The 22526-nt window shown below is 34.3% G+C and overlaps 1 protein-coding gene and 1 long non-coding RNA gene across 10 annotated transcripts in view; one reads left to right on the top strand and one right to left on the bottom strand.

Annotated features, from left to right (window-relative positions):
- Positions 1-22526, bottom strand: part of Nf1 (neurofibromin 1) — a 245823-nt gene that overhangs the window by 88468 nt on the left and 134829 nt on the right. For all 9 annotated transcript variants that reach the window (XM_048794474.1, XM_048794490.1, XM_048794485.1 and 6 more), the window contains 5 exons: positions 20382-20540; positions 19763-19860; positions 18444-18590; positions 16378-16524; positions 13935-14045 (listed from right to left, as the gene is read on the bottom strand). In XM_048794474.1, coding sequence (XP_048650431.1) covers positions 13935-14045; positions 16378-16524; positions 18444-18590; positions 19763-19860; positions 20382-20540 — 662 coding nt within the window. The remainder of the gene's footprint in view (positions 1-13934; positions 14046-16377; positions 16525-18443; positions 18591-19762; positions 19861-20381; positions 20541-22526) is intronic.
- On the top strand, positions 6511-8344 carry LOC125613621. The gene is made up of 2 exons (XR_007344181.1): positions 6511-6649; positions 7636-8344. It is a non-coding gene; the product is annotated as an uncharacterized LOC125613621 (long non-coding RNA).

Below are 22526 nucleotides of genomic sequence, written 5' to 3'. Positions count from 1 at the left end.
AGTAGAGTGCTCGCCTTGTACATGTAAGCCACAGAGTTCAATCCTCAGCACCACACAAAAATAAATAAACAAAATGAAGGTATTGTGTCCATCTGCTACTAGTGTGTGTGTGTGTGTGTGTGTGTAAATAAAGTTCTTATAAATGACAGGTGGACACTGAAAACATTTTATATAAAGTAAAAGAAGCAAGTCACAAAACAGCACACATTGTGTGATTCCATTTATATGAAATATCTGAACATGTAATCCATAGAAAGTAATTACTAATTGCCAGGTGTTGGGGAGGGGGATGAAAGGGGAGAAACTGCAAATGATTATAGGGTTTATTTGGGGAATAATGAAAACATTTAAAGTTAGTGGTGATAAATACACAACTCTGAAATGTTAAAAAATCACTACATTGTATATGTTTATTAAAGGGGTGAATTGTATGATTTGTGAATTATATCTAAATAAAACTTTTAAAAAAAACCTCCAGAGGAGAGGGAGTCAGATCTTTAATCAAAAGTAGAAGTTGAGCCAGGTGTGGTGGTGCACCCCTATAATCCCAGTGGTTCAGGAGGCTGAGGCAGGAGTATCACAAGTTCAAAACCAGCCCAGCAACACAGTGAGGCCTTAAGCAACTATGCAAGAACCTGCCTCTAAAAAACAAAAACAAAATAAAGGGGCGGGGGCAGGGCTGGGGACTTAGCTCAGTAGTAATGTGCTCCTTAGTTCAGTATTAAAAAAAAAAAAAAAAAAGTAGAAGTTGAAGGATGCATGGCAGGATGGCAGGGCATGGCAGAGGAGGGCAATGATAAGATGGTCAGCATAGCCAGTGCATAATGTGAGGCATATGGTATCAAATCTGGAGCATCCCTCTAACAGATGTTCTTATATTCTATGATGGTTAACCCAGCTTCTATTATTCAATTTAAGTGACCAATTGAAACAAATGGTTTTAAAACTTTTTCGATCAATATAGTGGGCTGCCTCTGTAGCTTTGCCAACTCCTAGAGTCTTCTTAGTATCTGCTCTGATGATACCCTCTGCGGTATATCATCAATGTACTTTCCTGAGAATAGTCCAAGCTCAAATATGTTTACTTAGGACCAGCACCATCAGATTTCCAGAATGTAAGGCCAGCATCCAGCCTCTTACCAGAATGACTTGAATCTTTTGCTTTAGCTGAGCAATCTTGCAAGTAAAGTGAGCAGTATGAGACCTGTATGAGATGCTAAGGAACAAAAGGTTTATCTTATAAACAAGAGTTTTGTTTTTGTGTTTTTGGAACTGGAGATTGAGCCCAGGGGCACTCTACTACTGAGTTGCATCTCCAGACCTTTTTATTTTTTGAGACAGGGTATCAACCTCCCAAATCACTGGGATTATAAGTGCACACCACTACACCCAGCCACACCACAGGTTTTTTGAAATATGATACATATATGATTTAGTGGTATATGAAATAGGCATTTGCCAGGCATGGTGGCACATGCCTGGATTTCGAGCAGCTCAGGAAGCTGGGGCAGGAGGATCACAAGTTTGAGGCCAACCTCAGCAACTTAGTGAGGCCCTAAGTAACTTAGCAAGATCCTGTTTTAAAAAGAGTTGGGGCTGGGTGTGTTGGTGCATGCCTATAATCCCAGGCACAGAAAGCTGAGGCAGGAGGATGGAGAGTTCAAAGCCAGCCTCAGCAACTTATAAAGGCCCTAATCAACTCAGTGAAACCTGGTCTTTAAATAAAATATAAAAAAGGGCTGGGGATGTGACTCAGTGGTTAGGCACCCCTGGGTTCAATCCCCAATACAAAAAAAAGAAAGGCATTTGCTAGTTGTACATTTCTTTTTACTGTTACTTGTTGTTTACTGGATTTCTAGTTATGGAATCAATATACTTTCCATTTATAGTACAAATTTTCTTTTAAAGAAAACAGTCAAATAAAAATTTGGAGAATGTAATAGCATAGGCGGTTACGAAGAAATGACAAAAATGTCAAAAGTGGTATATAAATGCCTTAAATATAACAAGAGTACATAAAAGATCTACCTGAAAGTGCTATGCCCATATTATAGACAGATCATTCTGGGAAAAAATGTGGAAGTTGGAGGGTATACGACAAAAGCCTAGGCCATAGGTCAGCAAACTACACAGTCCATTAGCACTATCCTGCAAGCTAAAAATGGTTCTCACACTATCTGGTCCTTCACAAACAAGTTTATCAATTCCATCTTACTCAATGAACAAAACTACTGAGTCTGGGGTGCTGGGGTTGGGTTCGATCCTCAGCACCACATAAAAATAAATAAATAAAATAAAGGCATATTTAAATAAAAGAATTTAACAACAACAATAAAAACACTACTGAGTCTGTAGTATGAGGGTAAAAAATAAAAAATTTCTGAAGCAAATCAACAAGACTTAATGACTTACGAGATGTATCTGGTAAGAGCAGGTAAAGGCAGGTTTCTATTTAAACCTCAGGGGAGATGGGGATACCATTATCCAAGAGAGAGGAACAAAAAGAAAGTATCTTTTAAAAATCAAGTCATTTTTCACTGGTTATATCCACATTTAAAGTCACTTTTCAGTGCTATATAATACTATAATGCTTTGAATGTTCTAATTTAAAATATAGGCAAAAATCCATTTTTAGTATGATAAAATTTTTAATCCTAAAACCTGAACTGCCTTTAGAAAAGTATGCATACATAAATTCATTTCAAACATTAAAAGTCTAATACATGCCATAAAAATATTACAATTAATACTATAAATCTACAAACTTGGTATGGATCTACAACCCCTTATTTGAAGGTACCCTTTGAAGCAAAATGTATTTCTGTATTTAGACTTGTTCAGATTTAGGAAGGGTTAAAGCAGTTAGGATTTTAGTAGGAAACAGGAAGCACATTCAAATTGGGACATAAGAGATTATGTATAAAGAAGACACGGTTTAAGGAAACTACAAAATATAGTGAGATACTATACCTGAAGTAGAGGTTAAGAGTGAGCAATTACCAGAACGCAGACATAGAAACGATTACCCAACAAAACCCAAAATCCTCATAGAGAGATGCAAGCAGCAGAGAGGACCCTGCAGGAAGGGAGCCAAGGGAATACATACCCCAACTTTTCTTTCTTCCCTCCAATACCCTGCTTATATTCCCTAATGGCCAATTGGAATGCAGAGAAAAGAGAAGCCCAACAATGTCCTCCAAAGAGGCCAGCCTCTGAAAAACAGAGTGAATGTAGAAAGGCAAAGGCAAGTTACCCAGCACTCAGTTATATTAGTCATCACAGACTAATTTCTGTCACAAATAACCCCAAAATATCACTGGCTAAGACAATAAAAGTTTTATTTTTCACCTACATCATATCACCTGGTAGTTCTACTGTCTTATAGGGGCCTGGAGATGCCTTCCACTGAATCTTGTGTTTCTAATAGACATTCATTGAGGAAAGCAAGAATGGAGGATTGGTATGAGGTTAGACACCAGGCCTGAAATGATATATATCACTGGAACCTACATTTATTTGCTGCACAAATACTACCTAACTACAAGGATGCTAGGAGTACAGTGATGTGCCCAGAAAGATAAGTCCAGATATGCCTTATTATGCAGTATATACAATTCCAGTGGAAACTGGAACAGCATCTCAAAATCAACATAATGTTTCTGCAGAGAAACATTAATATTAACACTAAGTATACTAAGATTATAGGAATAAAGAAAAAAAACCTCACACCAATGCAAGTATAAAATGTTCCAAATAAATTTTAGTGCCAAACTTTTTTTAAAAAAACTTTAAGTTTCCAGGGGATCTGGGATTCCAGAATTACAGATAAGGGATTATGAATGTGTATATGATCCACAAAACAGGAGACAGAAAGTATAGACAGAATTTTTAAATTCAAGTCTACAACTTGCAAATTTATGTTTAAGATGCAGGGAAAAACCACAAATGACCAAATGTCTCTTATTACTGTAGACATTATTAATTATATCAGTCCTCAGACATGAAGAAATTTTTTCAATCGACTCCAATATTTATTGTATCCTAATCTTTATAAGCATTCACTATGCTAGAAGATAGAGGAATACAAGTCAGAATATGGTAAAAAAAACAATTTAAAATACCTTTAATAGTAAAAAACAGACTCTGTGTAAGGCAGTAATATAGGACTAAAAGTTGGTGACAGTCAACAGAAAGGCACTACTTATTCTATCTTTAAGATAAGTGGCAGGAACAAGAAATACAAAGTTAAAGTTGGAGACTGTTAAAAGAAAAAGCACTGCATACTTTATGCTTAAGATAAAAAGTAAAAATAAAAGGCCTCCCCCAATTATCCACTGTTCAAGACAAACAAGAAGAAAACATAAAAACTAATGCAAGCAATTTGGACCATAACCTCTTGAATGAAACTGTACTTAAATGGATTTTTGCATTAAAATATATTGGGAGAGTGGGGGTGGGGTGACACAATTTTGGACATATTTTACATCGTATGCAAAATAGCACAGAAGTGCTAAGATTACAACATAATCATAAATATTGCTACATATATAAATATGCAACTTATATATTATAAATTTATATATTTATAAACATAAATATACACATTCATATAAATATGCAAATTTCTGGTCCACAACTGTAAAATATTGTTTGCCCTTTGACTTCCTTGCCACTCTGTCTATGGAGTGGTTACTTTGCTGCCTGGCTACTCTGCCTTTGGGGTAGCCACCCTGCTATACTAATCAATGCAACAAATGATTCTTTCCACCTCTCTGTTAGCTGTATTTGATGTCTATCCTGCATGAGCTAAAAGACCAGCTTGAGTAGGTGATGCTAAGTATAAAAGCCTACTATGACTGATTCTGAAGTGTACAATTAGGGAAGGCTCACATAAAAGGTACTGACATCAGAATTAAACCTAGAGTTACAGTTTTGAACAAGGAAGAAAAGTACTTTGGGAAGATGAGGGAGGCTGCACACACACAAAAAGGAAGTCTTTAAAGGCTTGAACAATGGCAAATGATTTTTGTTTGGGAATATCTGAGTGCTGGAATGTTCAGATATTAAAATGTTATTTATTCATCATCAAAATGTCCAGGAAGCTTAAGATCAATAAGAATGAGAAGATAATGAGAAATCCAAGGCTGGAGAGTTATTTGGCTAGGTGATGATGTGGTTAAGAGATTATGAGAACACATCTGGATCCAAGAGTAGGAAGGAGAAAATACTGAATTTTACATAAAGCGAGTATGAAGTTTTTGAAGCACAATAAAGTATTGTGTAAGTTTAGTACTCAAAAGATCAGAATTAGCAAAATAAGTCATGCTGACAGTCAGCTCTGGGCAAAAATATTACTATTATCAACTATGTATGTCCCCAAAGCAAGAATGACCAAGTAGGTGGAGAAAGCACAGTATCAAACTCCTGAGCATTATCTTAGAAGTCTAATTTTAATATTTACTCTGGTTGCCAAGAGGCTTCTTTTGTTTACTTCTTAGGTCTAAGCACACTAACCTCCAGTTAAGTAAACTTATTACATGTACCATATAAATTAAGATTTAGCAGGCAGTTGTTCTATTCATTCACAAGAAAAAAAAAATTTACAGCAAAGTAAAACAAGTGAGGAACATGTATTGACTTGTACTTTTGCCATTTATAAAGCAATTTCCTTGTATGCCAACACTATTGTTCACAGCCCTATAATACTTAAAAAGTGCTAGCCAGTATGATGAAAACATGAACACAACACAACCAACTTCCTTATACACTGTTATCAAGGAAAAGAACTAATCAAAACACAAAATTCCTGTAAAGAATTTCCTTAACGTCTTCAAGGCAAGTGGTTTGGTGATTTAATACAAACACATACACAACTTTATAAAATCATATGCAATTCTTAGTTTAAGTCTCATAGAAATACAGTTTAACTTCTTAAGACTACTTTATTTGGGGCTGGAGTTGAGGCTCAGTGGTAGAGCACTCGCCTAGCACATGCAGGGCACTGGGTTCGATCCTCAGCACCACATAAAAATAAAACAAAGGTATTGTGTCCACCTATAACTAAAACAAAACAAACAAACAAACAAGACTACTTTATTTACCCAAAATTAAATTACTGGAATGTATCCCAATAATTCCTAAATTATTTTTTTAAACTTCAAAATATTTATAACTAGAAACTATCCTATAAACATACACCCAGATGCCTGACAGAAAAAAAAAAAAAAAGACATCTATCTTGAACATACTTATTTTAAATCACGCTACTCATACCCACAAGAGTGTATTCATGTATTTAGAGTCAATCCAGTGAAGAAATTCATTAATGTATATACACAGATAAGAGGAATAACAACATGGTATTCACTAGGTTCTTTAACTAAATGAACAGATTGTAAAAGACTTTATTTGAATGCCTTAATCTCTGTTAAAGTCTACCTATTTACACCAGTTATTTGGAAAATTCTCAGTTGGATACTTCCAAACAGCAAATAGCAGGTCAAGTTTCAAACATGTGACTTGCTCATTAAGTATATTTAAATAGCATGTAGTGAGTTAGAAATCCCCATCAGAATCAGATTCTCCAGGATACCAGAGAAAGGCTGACTTCTCAACCTTCGAAAACAAAGCAAAACAAAAAAATCAAAAGGTAATATTAATTTGACATTTTTCTCGATTATTTATTAGAGGCAAATATAACTTTTAGTATATATTAAATTTCTAAAATAAAAGTTTAAATTTTAAGTTTAAAAAATTATAATAATCATATCCAGAATGGGCTATATATTAGTAAGCCATTAGATTTAAATACAGGATAAAAGAAAATTATCCTTACTTTAAAAATGGTTTGCATTAAACTTTTGGTATAGAATCTACTATGTCTTCACAGTCCACAACCACTAAAAAACACTGAACTAAGACTCAAGTTCTAGCTCTGGTATACTCAGGCAAGTTATTCCTCTTGTGTGAGCTCATTTGAATAAAAAAGGAATTGATTTTGATCAATTCTAAGTTTCCTTTTATCTTAAAAGCTATGAAATTCTCCAGAAACTACTTTTTTTTTTTTAAAGGGAAAAAACGAAGGACATCCCAAGCACTGGGAGAAATCCTCTTTTAGTGTTGGGTGTAAACATTTAGAATGAATACCCTAATTGTGACCTAAGCTTAAACCTTAAATTGTTGGAATTAAACCTTAAATTGTTGGAATAAAAGCCAACAGAAGTCTAAAGAAAGAAAAAAAAAAAGTCAACATTTATTTCATTATTCATTTTGCTACTTTACACTCAGAAACTGTCTATCACTCTTTGGCCCTTACTCTACTATATATATTAATCTGAAAGGAAGTACCCATACTTATACCAGATATATAGTGTTTAATTTATCTTCCCTTTTATTAAAAAAGGAAAACTGAATTAAGCCCTCTTTACTCTAGATTGTTTATGCCTTAAGTGGTGACCCTAGATAGAAAATGGGCTTATGTCAGCAGATGTTGAGAAGGAAAGCTTTTCATTTGCTCACTAACAGTGTAAAAGCATACTGGCATAACATGAATGTACTAAATAAACACAATCAAGGATATATGCTTGTCTATTTGTTGTCTAAGACATAGATGAAATTTATATAATTATTTTAAAGCAGACAAAAATGATGTTCAAGGCACTCATCACTAGCCTGCTCCTCGTGTTTATTCACATTACGGGAACAGTTTCAACATCTACGACCTCAGTTTCTATGAGCCCGAATTCCAGCATGAGCCCAAACCCCAAGACAAACCAAAGTCTTGGGACCAAGCATAATCCTATGAGAAGTCCAGATATCAAGAATCCCAAGATGACTCAGAGTTCCAAGATGATCCCGAGTTCCAAGATGACCCCGAGTTCCAAGATGACCCCGAGTTCCAAGATGACCCCGAGTTCCAAGATGATCTCGAGTTCCAAGATGACCCCAAATCCCAAAACAAACCAAACATCAGCAATAACCCCAAAGACAGTTACAACTCAGCCGACAATGAATGTAATAAATGGTAGCACAATACTCAATGCAATGCTCAACATTCACTTTCTTTCCTATGTAGGCTTTTTACTATTTTGTGTGTATTCAGGCTGAAGTGAACCTGTTGAACAGCCTACATTTTTATCTTGGTTCCTTATTATCTGCTGAATGATAAGCACACTAGGAAAATAAAATTTATTTCAACTTACTATTTAAGAAATTATCATTATCCTGGTATGGTTTGGTTGTTTGCAGATTTTAACTATATAAGTTTAAACATTATATGATAGTTTCCGTCCTTATAAAAAAGTATGTACTTACTTCCTTTTTAAATGCCAAAATAAGCAAAATACCACATTTGTCTTTTAAATGTTTGCAAAATTCAATTGAAACTCAGATGTTTATATTAAAGGTATAAGAGAAAAAACTATGTAGGTGGTATTTAACCAAAGAGGATTGGGGATATAGAGGATAAGGGATAGGAGTGGTTTGAAGCAAGTTGTTGTATGTATTGCCTAGTTTTTTAAAAAGTAGATCAAAAAGTGCTAAGCTGGTAACGAGAAATAACAGTCCTTTACAAAAACAACAGTCCTTTACTGGGTTGAGGTTGTGGCTCAGTTGTAGAGTGCTTGCCTAGCATGTGTGAGATACTGGGTTTGATTCTCAGTACCACATATAGATTAATAAATAAAGGTCCATCAACAACTAAAACAATACTTTAAAACAACATCATTATTTTGTGAATGTGTATTAGTAATATGTCATCCAGTAAAAAAGCATGCCAACTCTGCTAATGATTCAATTTTAAAATTATCTTATTTTGAGTAAACCCTTGTCTTGTGTTTCAAAAGACCATTTGTAAATCAGATACTTAGGATCCAAAATTCATTTTCTCCACAGAAATGTTTAGATTTTCATGCCCATCTACAAAGATTAATTTAAACCCCAAAACAGTATAAAACAGTAATAACCATGTTATTAATAGTCCAATTGTTACAAGTTTTGGTTTGGATTTAGAACCCAATTCTGATTTTTACTAGCTGTGCTACCAGGGTTTAAATGCGTGACCCAGCAGGATTCCCAAGCAAGCTTCAATAGTAAACTGACTATAAATGAGTCATGAGAGGTGCCTATTGAATACATAGGATTTGCTCCTCAGCCCAGGGTGGAGTGTAGGGATCTATTTAATTTTTCAGATTATTTTGATAGGTGGTTTGGGCTTCAATTTATACACATGTCAATTACTGTTAACACTACTGAAGGTCATTTATTGTAAGAACAAAGCGATAAATTATATAGCATGCACAGTTTATCTAATGCAAAGAAAGCACTCAGTAATGTTAGCTATTATCATTATTAATATCATCAAAAAGTAATTGCCAAGTACCATAACATTCCAAAGAGGAAAACTCTTCATTCTAACTTTTAGATTTTATATTTTAAATTATTCTTACAAAAATAATATGCGCTCCTGGCAACAAGTGAAAAAATATAGACATGCAACAGAAATATAATTGGCCCCTTACCTTCTCCAAGCATATTCACTCCCGAGATAAGTAACATCAAAGCATGTGTGTGTGCACGTGCGCCTGTGTATATTGCTGGAGAATGAACCCAGACCCATGTTAAGTATTCGCTCTACCACTAAGCAATACCCCCAGTCTGATGTGAATAGTTTCACATATTTTTCAGTTCATACATACACATTTACATGTACTTGCATACACATTCATTCACAGTACTCGTACCTTATTAAGTGACGGAGTCATCTTTCTGGTTCTTTTTTTTTTTTTTTCTAACACATATATATTTTTTTAGTTGTCAATGAATACTTATATGTGGTGCTGAGAATAGAACACAGTACCTTACACATGCTAGGTAAGTTCTCTACCGCAGTGTCTTTCTGGGTCTTCTTAAAGCTGCATGTAGAGAACTGCAAAATGGATGCTTTCCCAGCATCCATTTAACCCCTTCTGGTATCAGCAATCCAATTTTCTTTTGTGAAACCCTGCTCTCACACTTGCCTTTCCATTCATGCAATTCAGGTCTGGCTGGTTTCACCACTGAACTCTAGAAATGAGCACATGATCCAGGCCTAGATAACCAAGAAATTCTATCCCTCTTGCCTAGTGATCGCCTCAGGGACTCAAGTCAGGCCATAAAACCAACTACTTTTGCTGAAATTACTGGGAAAGAGGTATTTTTCCATTGGGGTTGTTAAGCAGTGAGCACATAAACCACTGCTGACTGCAGCTGGGGAAGAGATTCTTGAGAATAAAACCACATGAAGAAAGGAGAGTCAAGAACTAGAGAAGGCATGTTCCCCAGATGTGCATCTAGTCTCTTGATCCTCTTATGTACATGTGCAAATAAAGTCCCTTTTTTGTTTATACAAATTTAAATTGTATTGTCACTTAAGCAAAATTAATAACACACTGCACTAGTCCACGGTCTATATTTATATTTATTCAACTGTGATAGTCAAGCCAAAGTGACTCCATTTTGTTTAGTAACTCTATTTTGTAAAACAACCATGCCAAGTACAAGGGTCATGACCAGGGCAAGATGTTCTTTTCCTTTTGCTATAGAAACCTTTAAGAACACGGAATGACCTAATGGGGCACTGTTTCTGTAACTAGGGTAATGGGGCTCTGTTTCTGTATCTGGGGTGAGTGGGCTAACTGTGATTGGCTAAGCGTCCCCACCACCTGACTGCACTCTCCCACTTCTGTAATTTGGCTTGCTTACATTGGCTGGATCCCCAAACGTCCCTTTTGTGGTTTTCAGGCTTACAGGGAATGCCCTTGCAATTGTTCAGGGCTGATCAGGGGGAACAGCTTTATGTTCTGGTCAGTCGCCACCAGTGTGCTTCAATAAAGGCTTGATTGGATTATACATGAGTGGTCTGGAAGTCGATTTATGAAACCCCAGGATGATACTTGAACTATAACAAACAATTCTTTTCAAACAGTTATATTGAATAAAACAAATAGATTTAAATATCAATAATGATAATAATAATAATATAATACAATTAATACAGGCAAAAGCATAAATATATAGAAGGGAACAACAGGAAAAGATCAGAAAATTAAATTAGGCCAAATTATGCAGATCCTTTTATGCCTAATTCCAGAATTTGGTCATTAGATGCAAAGTCAGTGGAAAAGACAAAATTAGATTTGTACTGGAAAACAATTCCAGAGCAATGTTAAGATGACCTGGAAGTAGTCATATGATGATTAGGGAGGCAGAAGAGAATGCAATAGTATATGAAAGAGATACTGAGAATCCCAGCAATGCAGTTGAGTTTCAAAATACATTTCCAAAATACTTAATAGCAATATGAGAACATTAAGATCCAATTTTTAAAAACTAAAACACAAACCTAGGGACAGTACCAGATCAGTGTGTCACTTTGTGGTCACATTTTTAATCACATGACTGCTACACCAGGAACATGTACTTGGCTTAGGGAAAGCCAGAAACCAACTGGCCGGCCAATGTCTAGCATGAAAAGTTTTGCCAACAAAGATACTTTTTAGCTGAGTCACATTTTCTTCCTGGAATTTCAGGTATGCAGTACTAAGATAACAAAGGAGTTGGATAGAAGAGAGGAGGGTCATGCAGTAGAGCTGAACAGGAAGCCAAGACAGTCAACATGCATAAGCTGGTTCCAGAACTGATAGCTGGATCTACTTTGCTTCATGCTTTTCTTGAGGTCTATCTTCTTGAGAAAATAACTGTGTAGTAACAAAAACCTAACTAAAACACCTCAATTGATTTGCCAGCATCTTATAGGTAAAATCAAGACCCAGTGAGTGATAATAAGAAAGATGAAAGAAAAAGGGAAGAATCTAAAACAAGTAGGTTTTCTATATGGGGAAAAGGAAGGGGTAATCAAAGTCTGAAACGTCTGATCTTTGAGATTAGAATCCACAATCCAAAAAAAATCACCTAATACACGATAGTCTAAACCACAGAAATACAGGAATATCAACAAAGTCAAACGTTCTTGCTCTTCAACAAAACTACATAAAAGCATGAACTTAACTACTTGTAAATTTGTACAATGATAAACTGGGCCTTTGTCTGCTCTATGTACTGTGTGCTCATTTGTCCTGGATGGAGGGGCGTTGCACCAGGTGAAAATGAGGACCAGGAGGATCTCTTGTAGGTTCTAAATAAGAAACTTTTAAAAAGGATTGAAATATGAAATTGGCAGAATTATATAAAAAGAAAACCTCGAATTTACTCTGTACACAACTTAATAGGTCACAAAGAAACCATATAGGAGAGGTAGACAGATGTTACAAGCACATCTCTTCCCTTTTAAAAATATGAGGGAAAGTTTTAGAAAACTAAATTGCCTTAGATTATGCAGTTATTAAGCTGCAGAGCTAGAAAACCTTAGTAATCTCAAACCCCATGTTATATATGTCTAGAATATATCTATAGAGAACCCGCTGACTTAATCCCACTGAGAGGTCTGCCTAAGGCCCATCCTGCTTTTCTTCAGCCCTTAGCCTTTGCTTGACCACCACAAAGAAGGAACACAAACTTATAGTTTCTTCCCTGAAAAGAAAAAAACCCAGCTTTGAACTTTACTAGAAATCTTTGCTACCTGTAAACCAATAAGAATTCAAGAGGGATTGGGAGTTAGGGCACACATCTATCTACCTTACCAATGGTTGTTTTTTTAATTATTTACATAAAATAGGTAAAGTCAAAATATCCTAGTAGTATTAAAGGTTGAGGCTGGAATACAAATAAGGCTCATCTTCAGTACAAAAGAAAATTATCTTAGACAATTTAGAAATAGTAACTGAGATGAGAGTTGAAAAGAGGACTTTGGAATGCTAAACAGATGTTACTCAAGTTGTTAGAGAGAAGGGGCAAAGAAAAAGGCAATTTTTTATAACTTTTTGGTTCCCTAATTCCCCAATTCTTTGGACATCTTGGTCTTGCTATCTGATTTATCCAACTAAACAAGTTCCAATTGTTCCATCCCTCCATTTCTCAACTTTATTTCCTAAAACTGCCAAGATTTTGCCACCCACGATTATTAAGTCCACTGACATAATTCCTCAATTTCTGTTAATTTCAGGAAATTCAGGAAGACTAAGTCCTATAACTAAACAAATAGCAAAACTAAGAATAAACATAGTCCTTGAGATTCTCAAGTAAGTGGTCTCTGTGTTCACATCATACTGCCTCAAAGGTTCAACTGCCATGAATTTATGGTCTGCTGAATATGAAAAAGTAAAACTAACGAAATAATGTTACAGTTATCAAAAGGTAGGCAGAATGAGGCAAGAAAGAAAAGACAGATGGCAAAGAAAGCAATGCAGCACCACAACTACCATGAAAAGAGGAGTTCCCAGTATTTCCAGAACAGTTTCTAGGAACTAGTCATGACTGCAGACAGCACTACAAACACAATCAATTTTCCAGGCTAGCCATGAAAAAATCTTTACAGATTTCCCATAGCTCCTCTGATTTATTTTCTAAATCACGCTGATACAGTCTTACACTTCATATTACAAAAAGTTCTCAGAAATAGAATTTTTAAGTTTTATTTCTTCTTGAAGAAAAAAAGTTCCTGATTATCATGTTGTAGATACTATTAAATCAGAATATACCTGAAAACAAAAGATTATTTACAATTTTTCATTCTTTATAATTAACACACTGTACATCAATTTAAAAACTAATGAAGGAAAGAGAAGTCAGTATGCAACAATACTCTGAAAAGCAATTCCTAATAAACAACACATTAAGACAGGACAGCTGTTTACTCAGCCTATATACTCTGATCTGAGGTAGACTTACTTGTCTCTGAGACCTATTAATTCAAACAGGAAAAATCAAACTTGTCATCTCTCTACATTTGATGTCATTTTAAAAACTCTGTTAAGAAAGACTAAAACATTATTTCTTACCTCCGTGCAATATAATAAAAAATAGGATTCCCAGCTTTGGAAGTCCCAGCTTGGTAGAAAATACTTAATGTTTTCAAAGCTTTGAACTCTTCTTTTTCATGTACCTGATGCCTAAAAGAAAAAAGAACAGAACAATTCAGAGGCTTTATACAGTTTACTGAGTATTTTCAAATATCTACAATTGAATCACAGATGAAATGTAAAAAGGACAAAATATTTAAAAAGCAACAGGCTTTCTTAAGGCCAATTTGGCAACATGCATCAAAAATCTCAAGGTTACTTTCTGAATCACAAATGCACTTTTAGGACTATTCTAAGAAAACTATTGGACAAGAATATTAAACCACAGAATTATTTTTGTTTATGGCATTTGTTCAGAAAGAAGTCTTGAATTTTCATTTATTTGCTTTTTATGAGTTTAGGTTATCAACCTTTTCTTTTCTGGTTTATGAATTTTGAGCTGATGAGAAAGGCCTTTGTTTGCTCATGTTTTTTTTTTGATTCATGGGAACTTATCTTCATGAATGGTATAAATACCCTTTTCTACATGATTACTCAGTTGCATCAATACCATTTATCAAAAGTCCAGTCTAATGTCCCTGACTTTAAATGCCATTTTTATATTAAATTCCCACGCACACTGAAATACATTTCTGAAAAAATATGGCTTAATTTTTATAAATTCTACTAATAATTCAGTGTTCTTCTCCAATGTGAAGGTTCATATCTTTCATGAACCCCAGGAAATTCTCACCCATTAGCTCTTCAAATATTACCTAAGCTTATTCTCACACTAAGCTTGGTTTCTGAAATAACCAACTAGATATATGGTAGACCTTCTAATTATATGTTCTGCATCTCTTAACCCCTTTCATATTCTCCATTTCTTTTTTCTGTATAATGACTGTACTTTTCCAAAGTACATGAAATTTGCTCAGAAAATAACTTCTCAGCTAAGTATATTTAAAATATTTTATTTTTTATATAGGTTAAGTATCCCTATTCAACACATTTCAGATTCTGAATTTCTGAAATATCTGCATATATTCCAAACAAGAGTTATCTTGGGGGATAAGACCCAAACATAAATACAAAACTCATTTACATTTCACATACACCTTATACACATAGCTTAAAGGTAATTTTAGAAAATATTTTTAGTGCAGTTGCGTTTTGATGACTATCAAAGTCACATAAAGCTAGGTGTGAAATTTTCCACTTGTGGCATCATGTTGGCAAAGTTTTCAGATTTTGAAGATTTCAAATCTTGATTTTTTGAATTAGGGAAGCTCAACTGTATGTTTTTCTAATACTAGTATTTCTATGTATCTTGTGTGGTAGAAAAGAGTTCAGTAATTGAAACCAAAGACGCGCCATGTGTGGTGGTGCACGCCTGTAATCCCAGGCTGAGGCAGGAGGATTCCAAATTCAAGGCCAGCTTCAACAATTTAGTGAGGCCCTGAGCAACAACAAAATACCCTGTCTCAAAATTAAAAATAAGAAGAATTGGGGATGTAGCTCAGTGGTAAACCAGCCCTGGGTTCAATTCCAAGACCTCTCCTCCACCCCCTGAAATCCAATGACCTATGAATTAAATATGGAATCGTAGGCAATCAATTATTCACACTAAGTTGCATTTTCCTTAACTATAATGTGAAAATAATGTTTTCTATATACCCTTATAACTATTAAATGCAGCACAATTCACAATAGCTAAACTGTAAATGGATTTTTAAAAATGTGGCATATATACACAATGGAATATTACTCAGTAATAAAAGAGAATAAAATCATGGCATTTGCACGTAAACGGATGGAGTTCGAGAAGATAATGCTAAGTGAAGTTAGCCAATCCCAAAAAAACAAATGCCAAATGTTTTCAATGATATAAAGAGACTGATTCATAGTGGGGTAGGGAGAGGGAGCATGGGAGAATTAGACGAACTCTAGATAGGGCAGAGGGGTGGGAGGGGAAGGGAAGAGAAGGGAAGGGGGCAGGGGGTTAACAATGATGGTGGAATGTGATGGACATCATTTGCCAAAGTACATGAATGAAAACATGAATTGGTGTGAATGTACTTTATATATAACCAGAGATATAAAAAATTGTATTCTATATATGTAATATGAATTATAATGCATTCCACTGTCATTTGTTTAAAAAAATAAAAATAAATGCAGAAACATTTCAAGGTGAGATGATAAACTATGATTTAATAGGACTATTATCTTTATGAGAAAACCAATACATAAAACAACACAGCAAACATATTTCAATAATATATAGGATAAGAGAAAAGTTGAATTAATGTTGTTATTAACTGTGTACATCTTTCCTGATAATTTTGTAACAAAAATAAAGCTTATTTTATAAGTGGCCTGGTGGCAAACTTTGCTTCTCAACCAAAAAGAAAGTACTCATTATTTTAAGGCTGTATTTTACCTTGTCATAAATTCCTCAAACTTTGAACTGGTAAGGTTAAGGCTGGACCAATGTGTATCTGCCACAGGCTTGTGCTCTGGAGGACCCAAGTACGCAAGAAGTGTTGCCATCTTATCAAAAGGTCGTCTTCCAACAGCTTTATGATCCCTAGATACAGCAAACTACTTAGAAAGAAAGTAGCAGTTCACATTTCTTTAGATTGTCACTGATTGCTTTTCTTTTTGCTGCTGATCCCTGCTGATTTGTTAAAAAAAAACACCAAAAAGACTTTAGGGATTCTTAGTATATACTGAATGAAACATTTTAGAGATGTGAGCATTTCCCAAACCATAAAATTTATATTCCATTCAAATTTGATTTTTTGTAGACTTCATAATTTGCTAAGTTAAAATAACATTCTGATCTACTTTTTCTTCAGCACAAAAAGAATTCATCTTGAGAAACCAATATTTTAAGAAATGGACATTTTTAATAAGGGAAATTTTTAATAGCTATTAAACAGGTAAAACTAGGTAAGAATAACAAGATACTATTTCATAAACATCAAACAGACAAAAACAATTAAGTATGATAATGTCAACTTTGGTGAGGATGAATACCATGAAGTACTGCCAGACAGTTCTGATCAAGGTATAAACTGGCACACAAAGTTTGAAAAGCAATTTGGTGGGGTAAATGTAGTTAAGGTTATAATAGTCCAGACCCAGAAATTACATACTTTGGTAATATACAAGAAGACTAGCTTAAAGATATTTAATACATCACTATTTATAACAGTGAAAAACTAGAAACAAACTTAAATGTCCATTAATTCAGCAATGCAAAAATAAACTGATATAGTCATTCAATGAAACATTACCATAAGTTAAATAAGTGACAAATCTCAAGTAGAATGTTGAATGAAGAGGGTACATGCAGGCTGGGGATGCAGCTCAGTGGTAGAGTGCCCATTTAGCATACATGAGGTCCTAGATTCAATCTCTAGTACAGCAAGCAGCAAGAAAAAAGAGGCTATATCTGCTAGGTCACTGCTGTAAATTTTTAAAAAACAAAAAGCTATGCTATATAGACCTATGATTTCCTTTGAAAAGTGTGTGTGTGTGTGTGTGTGTGTGTGTAGAACACAATAAAATTGTATACAGAAAACATACCAACTACTAGCTTTAGAAAGTAGATATGTATAGACTGAGAATGGACATGGGATCGCTAAAAGAAAGCTTTTAAGCCAGGTGCAAGGGCACATGCCTATAATCCCAGCAGCTCAGGAGGCTAAGGCAGGAAGATCAAGAGTTCAAGGCCAGCTTCTAAGCAACTCAGTGAGACCCTGTCTCTAAATAAAATACAAAATAGGGCTACAGATATGGCTCAGTGGTTGAGTGCCCCTGATTTCAATCCCCAGTACCCCAAAAAAAGAAAGCTTTTAAATGCGTTTGTGTACACACACACACACACACACACACGTATATAAATATGTGTGTGTGTGTGTGTGTGTGTGTGTGTGTATATTTTCCCCTCAAGAAATAAAATACTGGCCAGGGGTGGTGGCACATTCCTATAATCCCAGCAACTCATAAGGTTGAGGAAGGAGGATCACAAGTTCATGGATAATCTCAGCAATTCAGTGAGACCCTGCTAAAATTAAAAAGGACTGGGGGAGTGGGGTGGCTCAATGGCAAAGCGCCTTGGGTGTAATCCCCAATATGGGGGCGCAAAGGGATCACTAGCACCTAGATAGGTTTATTGATCATTTAATATGACTGAACCTTTTCCCTATATTAAAAAAGAGTCTAGGGGCTGGGGTTGTGGCTCAGCGGTAGAACGCTTGCCTAGCACATTCGAGGTACTGGGTTTGATCCTCAGCACCATATAAAAATAAATAAATAAAGATATTATGTCTGAATAAACAATAAATATTTTTTTAAAAAAGAGTCTACATTTCTCTTTCCGAATCATTAATTCTTACTGCAAACAGCTGCAAGGTGTAAGTCACTGTTCATAATCAATAATTTTATTAATATCAATTTAAACTGAAAGTGTTCTATTTCCCCATGACTAGGAAATCATACCTGTTGCTAGAAAGATACTGGCCAATTTTCTCCTGGTTGTTCCAAAGCAGACGATGTAAAGCTAGCACATTGCTATCACTGATGAAGGAAAGACTATGATTTACTGCATCACTTGTGGGACAATCTGACGCTATATCAAGGAAAAATCTTCAAAAATGCAAAACCATTAGAATTTTCAACACCAGATACATTCATACCTACACGTGAATTTTTATACTAAGCATAGTATAATGTTATTATTTTAGTAAGTATAATAATATAATGAAGTAACTGAGATTATAAATATAGGACTTATTCCATTTCTGATACCTGGCTTCAGTTTCAGAGTAGGGTCTGAAGACAGAGAACAAACAAGAGATTTAGATACATGGGATCCAGAAAGAAGTCAGTGTTTTACAGATAAGAAAATGGAGGCCCAGACAAAAAACTCCCTATAATTACATAATCTCTCAATCAGAGCCAGGATCAGAACCTTGGTTCTCTTTCTGTGGTAGTTTATCTGTTAGAACAAGAATTCTCTACTGACATTTACCACTATGACTTACAGTTCAGCAATATATCTTTTAAACTCTAATTTTCCTAGCAGAAAGGTCAGTAAGAACTACTATGATGATAAACTGGAAGAGAGCTACACAAAGCCAGATTAGACTATGAATCAGATCACTTTTACTGCTAAAAAGCAGAATTCTGAACATGAACTTACACTTACAACGTACTTTCTCATGAATTATTGTTTCTCTAAAAACAACTCATGCAAAATTAGTATTTTCTCTAGTTTATAGATAAACCAACAATTCAGAAATAATCTGAAGTAATTAGTTAATTATGGAAATCTAGCAGAAAAAAAATTTAAAATCATAAAGCGAACAGTTGTTTAATTATTCATAAAATATTCTGTGTCTCTATTACTTGGTTTAAAAAAACTTCTTAGTTCAGATACATTTTTAACTGAAGTATTAAAAATATTCTAATACCAAAAGATTCTAACTATACACTTATGTATTATCTACACCAATTTGTTTTTAGTTTTTAATGAAAGGAATCTTCTTCCTTGCTCCCATGTTATAGCAACCTCAATCCTTTACTTAAATAGATAAGTCAAAATCCTCCTTGGTTTTCAAATATAAAAGCCACCATCGAAATCAAATATAGATTTATTTCACAACATCTTTCATAAAGCAAAACATGTCCTTAATCTTGGGAGGGAAGAGAAAAAAAAACCTACACGGGAACTTCACACAGACCAGGTACATGGACCTAAGTGAAACCGAAAATACTTGATTCACACAGAACAATCAACCAAGTGTCAGACTGCTTACCTTCGTGCTGCATCAAAGTTGCTTTTCACAAAATCATTAAAAGGCCGCATATGTTCTTCTTTTGTGAAGAGAACATGATTGGCAATACTCTGTAGTATCTAAGCAGTCAAAAAAGTTTATAGATTTACTGTATGAAATCTATGCATTAATAAATTCTTTAAAAGTACATGAATTTTCACATTGATGTTATTTCTACTGGCAGTTAGAATTATTCCTTGTTCTATAAATTACTGTAGCTGTTTCCATTTTTTTGCCAAATATAATTATATATACATATATTTACATACACAAAATATATTAAAATTTAAATGCCTTTTTATAGTAAAAAAAAATTCAGCAGTCCATATTTCCATCTCCATTTCAAAATTCCCAGAAAAATTACACAGAAAACTGTCTTTGGGAGATAAAATATTTGATAAAATATTTTCCATGACAATATAGCCCATCAGTTACCTAACTAATGAATTACTTTGTAATATAAACAAAATAAAACAAAAACACCTAACTGAAAAATCATAGGGCATTTCAAAAGTGAATTCAAGAGAAAGTACTATATGAAAAATGGAAAAATTTTGTTGGAAGGGAAATTTAAGATAGCTAGATTATCAAAATAATTTACCTTTGACATTAACTTTAAGCCCCTTTCGATTCTAGGTGGTGGCTTTTTATCTAAAATCCCTGCTTCATATGGTGAGACAATGGCAGGATTGATAAATCTGAGGAACATGGCACTTCCTACTGCACCAATGCTGTTCTGAGGGAAACGCTGGCTAACCACCTAAAAACAAGGGGTTGAGAATTGAGTACAAGGTTTGAATTAAAATAAGGAAATGGGAACAAAGAGCTCATAGGACAAACTCTGCAAAAAATTTGAACCAATTAAGCCTCATGAATGTTTCTATTTTTTACCATCTTCACAGATATCAGAAAATAAAATTCACTCTTATTACTAATCTTACATCACTTTAAAGTACAATTGAGGTATCTAAGAGAGAAGAAAACCTCACAGATGACTTGTGTCGAAAAGACCTGAAAAAAAAGATCTTATTTTATCATCACTGTTTACACTGCAAGTCTGCCGAGTAATGAATGTAGACCCAATTTCACACAGAGATTACTTTAATAGACATGAGAGCATGACCCATTTTGTAAGGTAAAGCTGAGTTTTCAATAGCACACCTCTTAGATGACCCATACCTAATAATAAACATTTACATTTTGTTATATCTGTTAGAACTGAGTTTTGTTTTATGAGAAAAATGCTTAACATATGCGAAACCAATTTTTTTCTTAGATTCCTACTAAAAGAAAACAAGTTACAGGTAATAGTATTGGTAGTTTCTTCTTTTCTCCAGTCTGCTTTATAATATAATGACCTATTATTTAACCCATGGAGGAACAGAAATTCTTGGGATCCTAAAAGAAAAAATGATCCTACCAGAAGAGATAACCCATATGTCTACCATAGAAAATTCATAATTCTGCCAAGTCAAAAAAAAACTTTAAAGATTTAGGAAATTAATTTAGGTTGCCCATCCTGAAAAGCAACATGAAGCCAATATCAACAGTAGATTAAATGTCTCCTTAGAAAACATTCTAAATTAAAGATAAAGCAACCAGCCCATTAGATTGGAAGAAGTGTTAAATTGATTGGAAAATGTGTTGTGAAATTGGCTCCCATCTCTTCCCCATGCCTCCTCATTTTAGGCCAACATATGAAAACTACATTTTTCTGGAATTTACACTTTTCATATATCCTAAACACACACATTTGTTTTTAAAGAACACATATAACATTTAATCTCTATAACTATTCTTTCTTGGTGTGGCTAATTGCTATTTAAATTAGTAGTCACGGCAACAATGAAGCTATACCATTCCATTCAATAATCTGAGATTTCAGGGATAAAACTGTATTTCAAAAAATACTGGAGGGAGGGTGAGAAAATGGGATTTAAGTGCAGATCTCACATAACTCTACTTTTCTTCATGATCAATGATTCCAGACTAATTCTGGAAAAAGGTGTTATTTTACTTAATTCTGTATAATTTAGTGCTCCATGGTGTCCATATTTTAAATGTGTTCTTATTTACTGCCTATCATTTAAAAATAATTTTCTATCATTTCTGATAAAAAAATTGGTAAAAATATTTTAGAAAATGATTTTTTCAAGCTGAAACAAGTCTGTAAAGATGACATCTGAAGTACATTATAGGTAACATATTCTCACCTTCACTTTTACTATAGTTCAGGAAGCTTCAAATTACAACTCTTCGGGGATTATTGTATAAAGAACAACCTTATACTTAAATGAGGGGAAAGTGGGGGAGGTGGCTAAATATAGTTGTTGTAGCAGAAAGCCTTTAAAACTTAAATCCTGTTTATTTTTAGCTGAAATTCAATTTTATATTCAGAATAAAGAAAATTCAAGTGCCTTTATTATTCTAGTACAATATTTAACCTTTTGGGGACTAGGAATCTCTCTGAAGTCTGATAAAACGTTAGAAACATCTATGTATGCATTCATACTATAAAACTCCATCACATAATTTGAGAATGTTCATGGACAACCACTGATACTGAGTAGTTCCTTTAGAATTCTCAAAATTATAATCTTAAAAAAAATGAAATATTGATAATCCTATAAGAGCTTTAATTTAACTTTTCAGGAGTGAGTTAGCAAGAAGAAAAATGATTAAAAACTGTTTTTTTGTTTTTCTTTCTTTTTTTTTTTTCTTGGTGGGGGGGGTTGGTGGGGGGGGG

Source organism: Marmota marmota, unplaced genomic scaffold (genome assembly GCF_001458135.2).
Source record: "Marmota marmota marmota unplaced genomic scaffold, marMar, whole genome shotgun sequence".
NCBI lineage: Eukaryota > Metazoa > Chordata > Mammalia > Rodentia > Sciuridae > Marmota > Marmota marmota.
This window is presented reverse-complemented; position numbering and strand designations above follow the sequence as displayed.